General features: G+C 33.9%; 1 protein-coding gene and 1 pseudogene across 4 annotated transcripts; both read left to right on the forward strand.

The window, feature by feature from the left end:
- Positions 1–3602: 3602 nt before the first annotated feature.
- LOC123906975 lies at positions 3603–9693 on the forward strand. 4 transcript variants are annotated; one of them, XM_045957017.1, is made up of 8 exons: positions 3603–3760; positions 4091–4213; positions 4290–4387; positions 7256–7420; positions 7507–7586; positions 7672–7810; positions 8618–9141; positions 9202–9693. In XM_045957017.1, exons 4-8 carry the CDS (start codon positions 7352–7354, stop codon positions 9527–9529), a joined length of 1140 nt encoding a protein of 379 aa, XP_045812973.1. In that variant the 5' UTR covers positions 3603–3760; positions 4091–4213; positions 4290–4387; positions 7256–7351; the 3' UTR covers positions 9530–9693. The 4 variants fall into 4 exon arrangements, with proteins under 4 accessions (XP_045812973.1, XP_045812970.1, XP_045812971.1 ...); XM_045957014.1 differs by having other exon boundaries at positions 8618–9693; XM_045957016.1 differs by having other exon boundaries at positions 3673–3760; positions 4113–4213; positions 8618–9693.
- Positions 9694–10303: 610 nt separating this feature from the next.
- On the forward strand, positions 10304–12229 carry LOC123910080 (annotated as a pseudogene).
- Positions 12230–13461: the final 1232 nt, after the last annotated feature.

Below are 13461 nucleotides of genomic sequence, written 5' to 3' on the forward strand. Positions count from 1 at the left end.
AGAGGTACGATGAACACTGAAATTTGACCTCCTTAAAAGATTGTTGAAAATCCACACGGTCTTTTGTGGGAAAACTCAAATCCTAATACACTCTTGTTGACCATAAAAAAGAAAATAGAAAGAAACAAAGTTGTTTAATAAATAAATTTATGAATTGTTTGTGGATACATATATTTTAATAACTTAACTGAGTTTGAGTGAAGAAGGATAGTATGTTTTAAAGGTTAGTACATTATATACAGGTATAATAAAAAGATTAAAAGAAAGCATCAAAATAATTGTGTTAAACTTATAAATTTGTTTTGTTATAAATTGGTGTGTTTGAGTTGATTCTTTATCATCACTCAACATCATATAAATTAGAAGAACACACATCAATAGATGAAGAAATTAATCTCATAATATATAGTAAAAATATGCAAAGAAGACAATATATAAAAATTAAAACCAAGGAAACAATTGAAAGGCTAATAGTACGTAATAGTCGTGGAAGTATGAAAAATTAAACTGCAGAATTGTTTATCTATGCAAAACAAAAAAGATGAATCAAAATAATTTCTAAGAGAAAGAGTGAGGAGCCGCTGAGCTCGAGAAAACTAGGGTTTGCGGTAATAAGGAATACTTAGGGATTTATATATAGCATTATTGTTGGTTAGAGCATCTCCAATACATGATCTCTTAAGTTAGTCGATCTCTAACCATATTTTAAATGGCCTCCACATGATGCCACCCTTAAATCAGATTAGACGGTCTAATAGACAGAATACTATTTTAACTTTTGTACTTGTATTTATTTTTAATACAAATATTGTTTAAGCAAAACCTTCTTTATAACTTTGTCTAAGTTGTTATGAACAGCCACATGGACTATGATCTTCTTAGCTTTCTTCAACTCCTTTTGACTCGTCTTCTTTCCTTTATCTCCCGCCATCAATTCAATGATCAACTTCTTCACGGTGGCATTTAGGGTGCACAAAATGTAAAATTTGTGCACCATGCACAAGTTTCAAAAAGTAAGATGAGAGGTTGGATTTTGCATTTTCATTAAATCTTATCATACACCTCCTACACCTTATCACATACCCCCCTTCTTCTTCACTCTCCTTCTTCTCTCCTCTCTCCTCCCAACAACAAACTTTCCTATGCACGATGGAAGTCACATACTCCTCCACCATCCCCACCATCCAATCCGACCCTCCACCACCATTACCTCGTCTCCCCCCCCTCCATACAAGGTTTTGGTTTTTTTTTTTAGTTGTTTTGTTTTTCTGGGTTTGAAACATCTTTTTGTAAGTGTTTAAAGACAATCAAAAGTTTAAATTTTTAAGAGACTGGTAATTATTTTGCTATTTGGTGCTTGAATTAATTGTTTATGTTTATTTTTCCCTTTTTTGTTCATGTTTTTGAGGGTATATGATTCTTTGTTAGTGATGTTTCTGACTTTTTTTTTCTCTTTTAATTTGTTGTTTGTTGTTGTTGTTTTGATGAATGAGGTTAAAAATGAAAATTTCATTTGATAATCCGACGGAAATGGTCACCGGAAAATCGCCCATGGTGGTGTGCGGTGGCTCTCCGGCGAAGGTGGTTAGAATAGGTGAAGGTGGTTAGAATAGGTGAAGAAGCAGTACAATATAGAGATCTCGCAACGAAGAGCACAGATCCGGTGTTTGTTTTCCTTGAACATGTTCAAGCTGGCCGAAGACGGCCTCTAAGATCAATGGTCTGAAAATTCAAACTACTCAAATCTAAATATAAATTTGTGGGTTCTATAGAGGAGAAAGAGATAATGTAATAGTGGTGGTGGCTGAAAAGGCTCTCCCAAAATGGAGGTCTTGAGCAAAAAAGAAGGAAGAAAGAGAGTATGTGAATTATCAATCAAGTGTATATGATCCACAGTAAAATCTATACATTTGCTCAATCCAATGGTCCACATTAAAATAAATAAACTTGTGCATCATGCACAAATTTAACAATTTGTGCATTCTAAATGCCACCCTTCTTCACCTCCTTCTCTTCACATTTATATCGATTTCGATTCCAATCTCGCCTTTGGACTCATTGTGCGGGCCCATTTCCTGTTTCAATGAGCTTAATTATTAACTATAGAACTTGACCAACAAAACAAATGTTTGAACTTAACTAAAAAAACTTGAGTATAAATATGAGTAATGCTAGGGTCACACCCTTTAACACACTCTTTAAACACACTCCAATTATAATAAGCCACCTCACCCATTTATTTTATTCCTTTACCGGTTAACAGGCTATGTAGGTTGCTGAACAACAATTATTATTTTTAAATAAAATAAATAACAAAAGCTGTTAGCTGCAAATTGTCGGTTCATTTCTTCTTTGCCTTTTCATTGTCCGTGGCTTTCTTTTCCTCCGATCTTTTCATGGCTATGGTTCTGTGTGATCTGTATTATGCAAGCAAGCTCACCGTCTTTCTCATAATGTCTAATCTGACCCATCTCATATCGTCTTTGTTAGTCGCCACCGTATCCTCTTTATATTCGTCAATGATTTGGTTGAGAGCTTATATAATCGTCGTCTCGTCAATGATTTGGGTTCCATTTTTGGTTTTGTAGTTGGCATTCGCTTTTGTTGCAGAATTTTTCAGATTTAACTGAGTTCTATAATCTAGGTACACAACTAAAGTGGAGCTTTATGTGGTCCCTTGGTCTTGCTAGAGTTCTTAGTGAGATTTCGTTTGCCGATTCATCATTTGCTTGTTTTGCCTTTTGAGATTTACTGGAAAGTGGAAACGTGAAGATACAGGGGAAGGGTTGAGTATTGAAGATGAAGATCAAGCTATAATAATAATAATAATAATAATAATAATAATAATAATAATAATAATAATAATAATAATAATAATAATAATAATAATAATAATAATAAAATAAATGGCTGTATTCAATCCGGTAACAGGTAAAGGAACAAAATTAATAGGTGATGTGACTGATTATAATTAGAGTGTGTTTAAAGAGTGTGTTAAAGGGTGTGACCCTAGCATTACTCGTATAAATATAGAACTTAAAAAAAGAAAGAGAGAAAGACAACCAGAAATAGCATTAACAAGAGATAAGATAAATAGAAGAATAATGATTATTTTAATTAGAAAATTTGATTTTCAATTCAATAATGATTTTTATTTAAAAAAAAAAAATAGGATGTCATATTTCATAAATTACACCAAACCTTTTTCTATAACTGAAGATACTGTATTACAAAATATAGCAAAAATCATTGAATTGCGTCAATCATCGTTATCTATCTATCTATATATATCTTCTATCTATATATAATTGTAAAACAAATTTTTTTTTGCTGATGTGGCAGCCTAACAAAGCTTATCTTTTTTCTTTTTTTCTAAGCTTAAGTTGATACTTATGTGTCATCTCTCATACTATTATGATGATGATGATGTGTCATCTTTAAAAAAAAATAAAAATAAATATGACTAATGATATCAACTTAATGGAAAGAATACATAAGGTCAAGAGTTATCTTGCATGGAATCTTCTTTATTTACGAAAATAATGTTTTTAAATTAAAAATAAAAATGGTTACATGTGGCAAGATCTGGTGCATTTACATGATCAAATGGTTGACATTGTTTGGAAGTTATATAACTTTCCCGATTAAAGTTGGAGAAAATTTATTCTTCTTTCTCATCGAATCCACAGATTTGCTAGCTAGGGCACGCCTCTTCTCTCTCACTCTCTCCGCGGCCTCCTCTCAGATTTGCGCCGCTACGGTACTTTCACCGATTCTTCAATTTCCATCGTTTAATTCTTAATCATATTCATATTATTCATCGTTTATATCTATATATTTTGTTTGATTTCACTTTCGAAGTTCTTGATTGTGCGATTCATATGAATTTCGTGATTTCGTTATTTGTTTATTATTATAATCATAATCGCGATTAGGATTTTGTATCTGTGTTTAAGAATTGCGATTCATATGAAATTTTGTGATTTCGCTAGGAAAAAAGATTTTTTAATCTAAGCCGTCCGAATGTCTGGTCTAAATTTAACGGATGAGATTAATATCTGCATATAACTGTTTGAATCTGCAACTGTAGCAAATCCTGGTCCTTATTCCAGGGTTTAAGATTCTAGATTTCAAGACTCAAAAAGGATCAGTCGAAGTTCAAAGAAGCATTATTTTCGTATTGCTGTTTGAAAGAAAGATAGCATTTTCACCGGTGAGTCACAGAATCTTTCAATTCATTTTGTTATTGTAGCCGAATTTTCTTAACATAATTATAATTTCCATTGCAGGGTTTTAGGGTTCATAATCTTATTTGAGTCATATTTCAGCAACAATGTATCTTCAGTTTTACATAAATGATAATGGTGATAAAGTTTACACTACCAAGGTAATGGATCTTCATTGAACTAAACATCATGTTATGTTTTTCTTCATTTAAAGATTAATTTTTCATTTGTAATAACCATATATTAGTTCATGAGAGATGATGACATGTTTAAGGACTCTATTTATATATGCTAATAAGCGAAAATGTCAGTAAGGCTCTGTTTGGTTAAACAACTTATTTGCAGCTTAAACACTTATGTATAACCCATTTTTGTAGCAAAAGATAAAAGAAAGTTAATTTTTTTTTGTTTGATTGTTTTCATAAACTATCTTGGAGAACTTATGAAAATAAGCTGAAAACAACTTATAAACATAAACATAAACATGTCATAAGCTGTTTTCATATGTTCTCCCAAACAACCTTACTCAACTTATGTCATATGTTTTCATAGCCACTCGTTGTTTAACATTTTACAATAAGAATTTATATTTTTTCAAAAAAAGAAAAGAAAAGAGTTCCCCCCATTCTTCCTTTCCCTTCCTCTCCACCGGCCGAACTCACTCCATTCCGCCTCTCCGCCGGTCACGAACTCACTCCGCCTTCATCCTTCTTCACCTCACGTTCTCACACCTCCAGCCACTATTCACGTTCTCTCGTCTTCAGAGGTATGCTTTTCTCCGTATCACGTACTCAAATTTCTACAATTTTTTGCCTATAGTTGAAAACCCTAATTAAAAAATTACCCCCAATAAGTTGTCTTAATAAATTATGTCTTTTTTCATAACAATATACTCTCGCCATTCCTTTTTAAGCGTCGTTTTGGATTGCACTGTTCACATAATCTACTTTGACCATGATATATAAACCCAAATATTAGCAAATAAGTACAAATATTTTCAAAATATAAAATTTTCATATTTTTTTTTATAATAGATAATTAAAGATACTATGATTAAATTTATGCATTGGAATGTGTGCAGCAGTGATAAAAACGACACTTAAAAAAGAGGGAAGGAAAAGATCAAGTTATGTATGGAAGTTTTGTTTTGAATATGTAGTTGATGTTTTGCAAAAGATTGGATTGGATTTATGAACTGATTGTCTTTTGATGTAGTTTTGTAAGTGACCTGGGTTTGTCATGGATTTGGAATTGGATGAAACATGAAGCTTATATATAGCTATTATCTTTATATGAGACATTCTGTTTTGAATCTGGAGGGTTTGGTTGTTTTTCAAGATTATGGTGTTTTGATGCAATCGTTTGGAAACTGATAGATTATGTCTTTCTTTTTGCTATGTTGATTTTGGTGTAATTTTAAGTATTGTCCACTATAACAAGTTATATCTGAGTGATTTCTTTCTTGGTGTGGTGCTCTTTAGCTTCAAAATAAAGTTCTATTCTTTTTTCCAATGTTTTTCTTTTGTGAACTTGAGTTATTTTCATAGCTATATTCTTGTGCAGTCTCTATCTTAGGTGAGGATTGCCTCTAGTATATAAACACTTAGTCAGACCATCTCTCAACCGATGTGAGACTCTTAACACACCCCCTCACGCCCAGCACTATTGGGCTTGGTGCGTGGATATAAACGGTAGGTGGCCCGATAGCGGAAACCTGATAACAGGTGGCCCAACGGATCGTAGAGAGGCTCTGATACCATCTTAGAATTGAGTATTGAGCCTAACTCATCCTTACAAAACCGGCTTGTAAAGTGAAGATTGCATCTTGCTTATAAACATTCATTTAGGCCATCTCGCAACCGATGTGGGACTCTTAACATTCTAATTTATGTCTTTTTTTAGTTACAGATTTAGTGAAAACAACATTAGATTTATGTATTACTAATTCAGGGGTGTGTTTAAGTTGTTGGTTCCTTCACTTGTTCTGTTTATTTTGCCTCTTGTGCTGTAAATCGTGTTTCGACTCTTGTCATTTGTGTCTTAACCAGATAGTGCAGTGTCTTTTTTATGCTTCTAGATTCTGGTTATGTACTTGATGCTTAGGATTATGTAATTGTGAGGGTGTCTTTATCTATCAATTTCAGTTCCACTCATTCTTTTGGTTTTTCTTCCATTTATATGCTGCCTTTGTGATATTTTAACTAAACCTGGTATGATTTCATCACTGTAATTTTTTTTTATTGTTTTTATAGTTTTTTCTTATCCTAATTGTATATTCACTATGAAATATAATTTTGTTATCTTACTGACATTGAACATGTTCAATTGAACATATTATGTATTTTGATTTTGCTGTTATATGTGTAAATGATAGAAATTTTGGGCACAAACAGTAAAATCTGAGATTTTAGCTACTTATCATGTTTTTGCCACTCATTTCACTACATTTAATAATGCTGATGCTACTTTATTCCATTTATATTCAGAAACTCAACTTTTTGTTATTAGCAATTGAGGAAAGGAAAGTTTAATGTTATTTAGTTATATACTATGTTGCGTTTTAGAAACCATTCTTGATGACAGGATATCTATAAAACGGGAAATGAATCCTTTCGCATAAATTGTATGTACTAGTGATATCAGATTCTAAGAGTGACAAAACTTGAGTTGTTTGTGCTCGTGCCCTTATCTCATTTGCTGCCATTTCTTTTAGTTTATTACTATTCTTTTGCTGATATACACATGTATGCAAGCACTGCTTAATCTCGTGAATTTGGTGTCACAAGTTGTCAATGATGTTGTCTAGTACTAGTAAGTAGTATATGTGTGTCCATTGTGAAAGCTATTTTTTAGGTGTCATTTAATTAATTCTCTCTATTGCATTTGCATTCATACACACTTCAAGTGTACATTGTAATATATCATGCGACACTTCATATATCAAATATACGCAAGTCGTGATGCTTTTCTTGATTTGTATGAAATGAATATGTCAACTATTGTATGAAAAAATGGTTGAACATGTTTAGGAGCGAAATTGGCCTCCAAAAGTGAAGTAGAAAGCGAAGAGAAACTAAACAAAAACGAAAAGAAAGTGAGAGCCTGCTCATCGTTAAAGAATTGGAATGGATTTCAACACCCCAATACGATCCAACACCACGCCCCTCTCCAATCCAGTCTTCAAATCTAAACTCGTATTTCTCATTCACTCTTGTTTCTTTTCTTCACCAAATGAATCACAATACACACAAAATCATGATTCTACTTTCTTGTTTTGTAGATTATCTTAAACGAATGGTGGCTCATGAAGCCTCAAAACCAGTGCAAGGGTTTAGCTCTTGCTGGCATTGCTTCAATGGAGTAATTTTTCTCATTTTTATTTCAATTTTAGGTTTCTAGTTGGTTCTCTGTTTGGGTTAATTTATTATTGTGACTATTGGTGCAGGAGAGAAAGAATGTTTCTATCTTCTGTGATTGTAAAGAGGCATGAACCCAATGTTGTAGAGACTGAAGATGGCATCACAATAATCTTCCGTGGTTTTATTAACTCCTCTCGTACATCTCAAAATGGATTTTCCTCTGATGTAGGGTACCCTTTTTCTTCCTGATTTCATTTCACCCTTCTCTATCTATATAGAGTTGTTTGCACTATCTTTTAACAAAGTTGATTTTGAATATATTTAGTGTCTTTGGTTCTATGGTGGGAAAATATTTTTTTGAAAATTTGATTTTAATTAAAATTGACTTGTATTTAAAATGTTGTGTTTAGATACACTCAACTAAAAGTGATTCAATAATAATTTGAGAGTAAAATTACATTTGTACACCAAAGCTCCAAATTTCAGCTTCAATTTATAATTCATTCTTGAGGGAAAAGTGATTCTAATTACGCATATTCGAAACATGTCAACATTAGTGTTTGGAATCACTTTTTTGCTTCTCAAAAAGTGAATCCAAGCATACAGTTAAATATTTATAACAAATTTTTGTTTAATTGAGTTTGAAGTTAATTTTATTCAAGTACATATGTTTTTACTTTCAAAGAAATTTGATGCAAAAAGTACTGTAAAATTTTTAATTCATAGCAAAATGTATTATTACCTTTCTAAGTGTGTGTTCACTTTCATCATTCACAATGTGTTGAACCTAAAGCTCCAAGTTATAGTTTCAAACACACTGATTCCACACACCATAAAGAGGTTTATCAACCTATCACTTTTGTTTGGTAGAAATCAAACATCTATACTTTTGCCAAATTTGTCATGTGAAACTAGACACACAGACATTATGTTTAGAGTCTATTAATTTATCTTAATACACACATAATCTTCAATGGGTTGAATGTTAGTGACACAATTAATTTTCTTTAAATATCCAATGTTTTTCAACAGGTATGTCGCCGGTTCTTAGTTGGATTTCCACACAATTGGAAAAATTATTTTGTTCATAGTTCAGGAAATGAATGTCAATATGTGGATAAAGTTACCGGTTTTGATGACTCAAATGCTTCTTCCCACAAAAAAACAGCTGATGAGAATTCACAGGAAGTTATGGAAGCTGAAGATAATGGAAATATTGTGAGTATTAGGTTGCCTCAACCGCAGGTTGGCATGGTTGATAATGGTGAAAATGTAGTCTCAGATGTTAACGAATTACATGCTTCTTCCCACCTAAAAACAGCTGATGTGGCTTCGCATGAAGCTATGGAAGCCGAAGATAAAGACAATATTGCGAGTCTTAGGTTGTCTCAACCGCTGGTCAACGTGGGTTATAATGGTGAAAATAGAGTCTCAGATGTAGACGACTTGAATGCTTCTTTCCACAAAAACACAGCTCATGTGATTTCACATGAACCTATGGTAGCTGAAGCTAACGTCAATATCGGGAGTCTTAGGTTATCTCAACCGCAGGTTGATTTGATTAATAATGGTGAAAATGGAGTCTCAATTGTTGCAGCAGCTGAAAGTAGACAATCTTTGATGAGTGTGTTTGAATTTGATCCTATTCATGAGCAAAGCAATGTTAGGTCTCCACTTAACCCAAAGAAATTGGAATTTGAACAGTTATCAAGTGACCGCAAGGAGAAAAAACGTATCAAGAAGAAGATTGTAGAGGGTACAAGTAGTTTGTGTAAAAAGGTGCTGACAAGAAGCATTGCCAAAAAAAGCCACATGATGCTTAAAAGGGATGTGAAAGCTGAAGTAAAATGTTCTAGTAGTCCTGTTAGAAGATCTCCCAGGGTACTTAATTATGGAAAAAAAATTAGCTATTTGGATTTTTTTGAAGATTTGGATTTTTTTTGAAGATATATAGGTGTAGTTGGCATAGGATTTGGGGTCCTTTGGAATTTTCAAACTGGTGCCTCAGGAAGCATATATTCTATAAGTTTTAGAGTTTGCTTTTGTTTTAAACTTTTACCCCTTTTTGGGATGTTGAATTAAAGATATATCTTTAGTGGGTATATATATATATATGCAAGTCTGTTATGTTTAAAGTTTTTTTTGACTAAAGTGTTATGTTTAAGTTATTGTTACATATTTGTATGTTTCTTAGTTGCTTCTACCTATTGGTAAGTAGGCAATCTCTCCTATTTGTGCTGTTTTATCTTATCTTCATCACCTGACATGATGCGTCATTGCCCCTCCACGATACTTCTTTCGTGAGCTTTCTTCGGTGTCCCAGCTATTGCTACACGAGCTCTCTGTGCTCTCATATTTATATTTTTCATCTTCCAACAATTTTCAGTCTTCTGTGCTTACTCGTTGTATTTTGTAAAAAGGGGTTCAACAATTCTCTTATAATAAAAACGGGTTATTGCAATCTATAATGGCGACTACTCTACATGTGTTCCGAACCATTTCAAGCGAAAGTTTGGAGTAGTATTCAAAAGTCTTGCTTAGAATATAGCACAACTCATCTTATCATATTTTTATCATCAATTATGTAGCTTTGAAAGGAATACAACATTGCTTTTGGGAAAATTAAACAAAGCAGAAACAACGAATTGGATGTGTTATATGTCGAGCGTAATCTAGGAACGTCACAGTCGTTGTATGAACTCGCCCTCCCTGCTTAACATGGTGCCCCATTCGTGGTCCATCTTGTCGTCGACGTATGCATCCATTGGTCATGAATGGTCATGTGACGGTCAAGCGGTATTCTTCACCATCCCAAAATAGTAGATCTTGTTTTCGTATGCAGTTTTTCCTCTCCCAATTGATTAACAAACAAGCTACATTATCTCTCTCCCCTTACACAATGTAAAACTACCACATAAAATCATAAATTTGAGGGTGGAAATAGACAAGGTTGATCAATATGGCAAAAAATCAAAAGCCACAACCGCATCGATATAAGAAGGAGTTTCTTCAATTCAAACATCAAATAAAATAAAAAATGCATATTTTGTTAAATAGTGAGTAGTTTGATTACCTTCTCTCCTAACATATGAAAAATAATATTTGAGCTTCGTCTTTGAGGGGTTGTACCTTCATAGTTTTTTATCATCTCAGAATAGTCCTTGAACACTCATTCTTACAGTCTTGCTTTGGAGTTGTGTACCGTCATAAATATATCTATCTCTGTCCACTATCTCGACACATAACCTCCCGTCAACCCATGATCTGAGAAGAGCTCTCCACTAGACCATTCTAGTACATCCTCCCCGTCAATATAGAAATAGGGAGTTCAAGATCATTTGCAGGAGAAATTTTTTTGAGAGATCGAAATCACCATCATTCTAAGACATTGACTCTGGTTCCTCACTGGTAGAGTACCGCTCACATATCACTGCAAGAATACTTGGAAGGCAAATAATACATGATCTTTCCTCCTAACCAAATTTTTGTATTGATATCTAAAACGTTACGGGATAAGTACTGATGTATAAATTTTTTTTATAATAAATAGTTCTTTATAAACAATGGGTTCTTATAGATAAACTTAGAAAGGTTCTAAAGGGAGTAAGCAAGTATGATGTAGATATTACTCTTGACAATGTGGTGATGTTATTCCGGTACTTGCAAGATAAAGACGTGTTCGAGAAGTATTACATACAACATCTTGCAAAGAGGCTTTTGTCTGGAAAATCAGTTTCTGATGATGCCGAGAAGAGTCTCATAGTTAAGCTAAAGACAGAATGTGTACACCAATATACCTCAAAAGTAGAGGTCATATTTGCAGACATGTAAACATCTGTAGACACTATGCAGAACTTTTATGCTAGCCATTCCGGGTTAGTTGACGGTCCTACACTTACTGTAAAGGTCCTCACAACAAGGTTTTGGCCAACGCAATCTACTGTGACATGTAAACTGCCGGCAGAAATTTCGGAACTTTGCGAGAAATTTCGGTCATATTACCTCGGCACTCATGCTGGTAGGAAATTGTCTTGGCAAACTAAAATGGGCACAGCAGACTTGAAAGCTACCTTTAGGAAAGGTCAGAGACATGAGTTAATTGTCTCCACTTACCAAATGTGTGTACTCATACTGTTTAATAATGCTGATAGACTAAGCTACAAGGAAATTGAGTAAGCAACTGAGATTCCAGCTTCGGATTTGAAGAGGTGTCTGCAATCTTTGGCTTTGGTTAAGGGGAAAAATGTTCTTAAGAAGGAACCTATGAGTAAAGATTTTAGTGAGGATGATGTATTCTTTGTTAATGACAAGTTCAGTAGTAAACTGTATAAGGTAAAAATAGGAACTTTTGTTGCAGCGAAGGAATCGGAACCGGGGAAAGTGGAAACTCAACAAAGAATAGAAGAGCACTGGAAGCCACAAATTGATGCAGCAATAGTGAGGATTATGAAATCTAGGAAGCAACTTGATCATAACCATCTTATAGCTGAGGTCACAAAGCAGTTGCAGTCACGATTCCTCGCAAATCCAATTGAGGTAAAAAAACGGATTGAGTCTCTCATTGAGCGGGACTTTTTGGAGAGAGATGAAATTGATAGAGAATTGTGTCGATATATATTACCTAGAAATTGTTTGTTTTGGTAAGGTTATAGTGATTTAAATGATCCATTGATTCTTAATGTATATCAATTTGTTCTTCCAATTGGGCCTGCTGTTTTTTTTTTTTTTTTTATCTTATTATATACATCACATTTCACATTAATGTCCTTCCACTAAACTCATTGATTTCTACTTATGTAGGAAGTAAATGTGTGGTTTTAACATTGTCATGATAAAATTGTTGCTAACGATGGATGGTTTTACTGAAAGTCTCGATGTATTCAAATAAAAGTTTCCATGCTTCTATAATCTTGTTATATGTGAAATATGATGACTTGAATGTAGTAGTTAAATTTGTTGGTTACGGCAATGAAGCCTTCAGCTTAGTGACAGAATTTTTGGTATAACTTTCAATGTCTTTAGGGTAAATTCTAAGCTATTCTTAGTAGGCATGGCAACCGGGCGGGGCGGGGGCGGATTTTGCCATCCCCAAACCCAAACCCATAAAGTTCAGGTTTCTCCAAACTCATCCCAATTTCATGCGGGGATAAAAAGTATAACCCCAAACCCCTTCCCAACGGGGGTCGGGTATCCCAATGGGGTTCGGGTATCCCCGTTACGCCTCTTTCCACATGAATTATGATTGTATTTTAGTATTTTTTTATTAAAAAAAAAAGGTTAAAAGTCCAAAATTATTTTGTTTTAACAATATTTTTTTAAATAAATAAAAGAAATAGAGAAAATCATTTGTTTATTACTCAAATTAAAAATAAAAAATAAACATATGAATATAATTTAAGATATTGTTTAAGAGTTTCTAATTTTAAAGAGGTAAAATCTAATTTTAACATAAGCGGGGCGGGTTCGGGGACGGATTCAGGGTGAGTATCAATGTCCCTGTTACCCGCCCCAAACTCATCTTTTGAAATCGGGGAAAACCCATACCCAAACTCAAACCCAGTCAACTCGGGTTTTCCCCGTCAAAGCGGATAGGGTTTGGGCGGTGATGACAAATCGTCACACTCTCTAATCCATGCCTATTTTAGCAACATTAGATACATTTTAGTAGGTTTTTAGCAATAAATATGAGAGAAATCTAACCATTAGCTTGATTACTTGTTTTGCAAGAAAACAGGAAAAACTGCAGGAAATGAATGATTTTCACTACGCTGGGGGCGTAGCCCATCACGCGCCGCGTGATGGAGCTCACAGGGAGCCAGGATTCTCACTCTGATCACGCGCGGCGTAGCTTCGACCACGCGCGGCGTGAAGCTTTG

The sequence above is a fragment of the Trifolium pratense genome, linkage group LG2 (genome assembly GCF_020283565.1).
Source record: "Trifolium pratense cultivar HEN17-A07 linkage group LG2, ARS_RC_1.1, whole genome shotgun sequence".
In the NCBI taxonomy this organism is placed as follows: domain Eukaryota; kingdom Viridiplantae; phylum Streptophyta; class Magnoliopsida; order Fabales; family Fabaceae; genus Trifolium; species Trifolium pratense.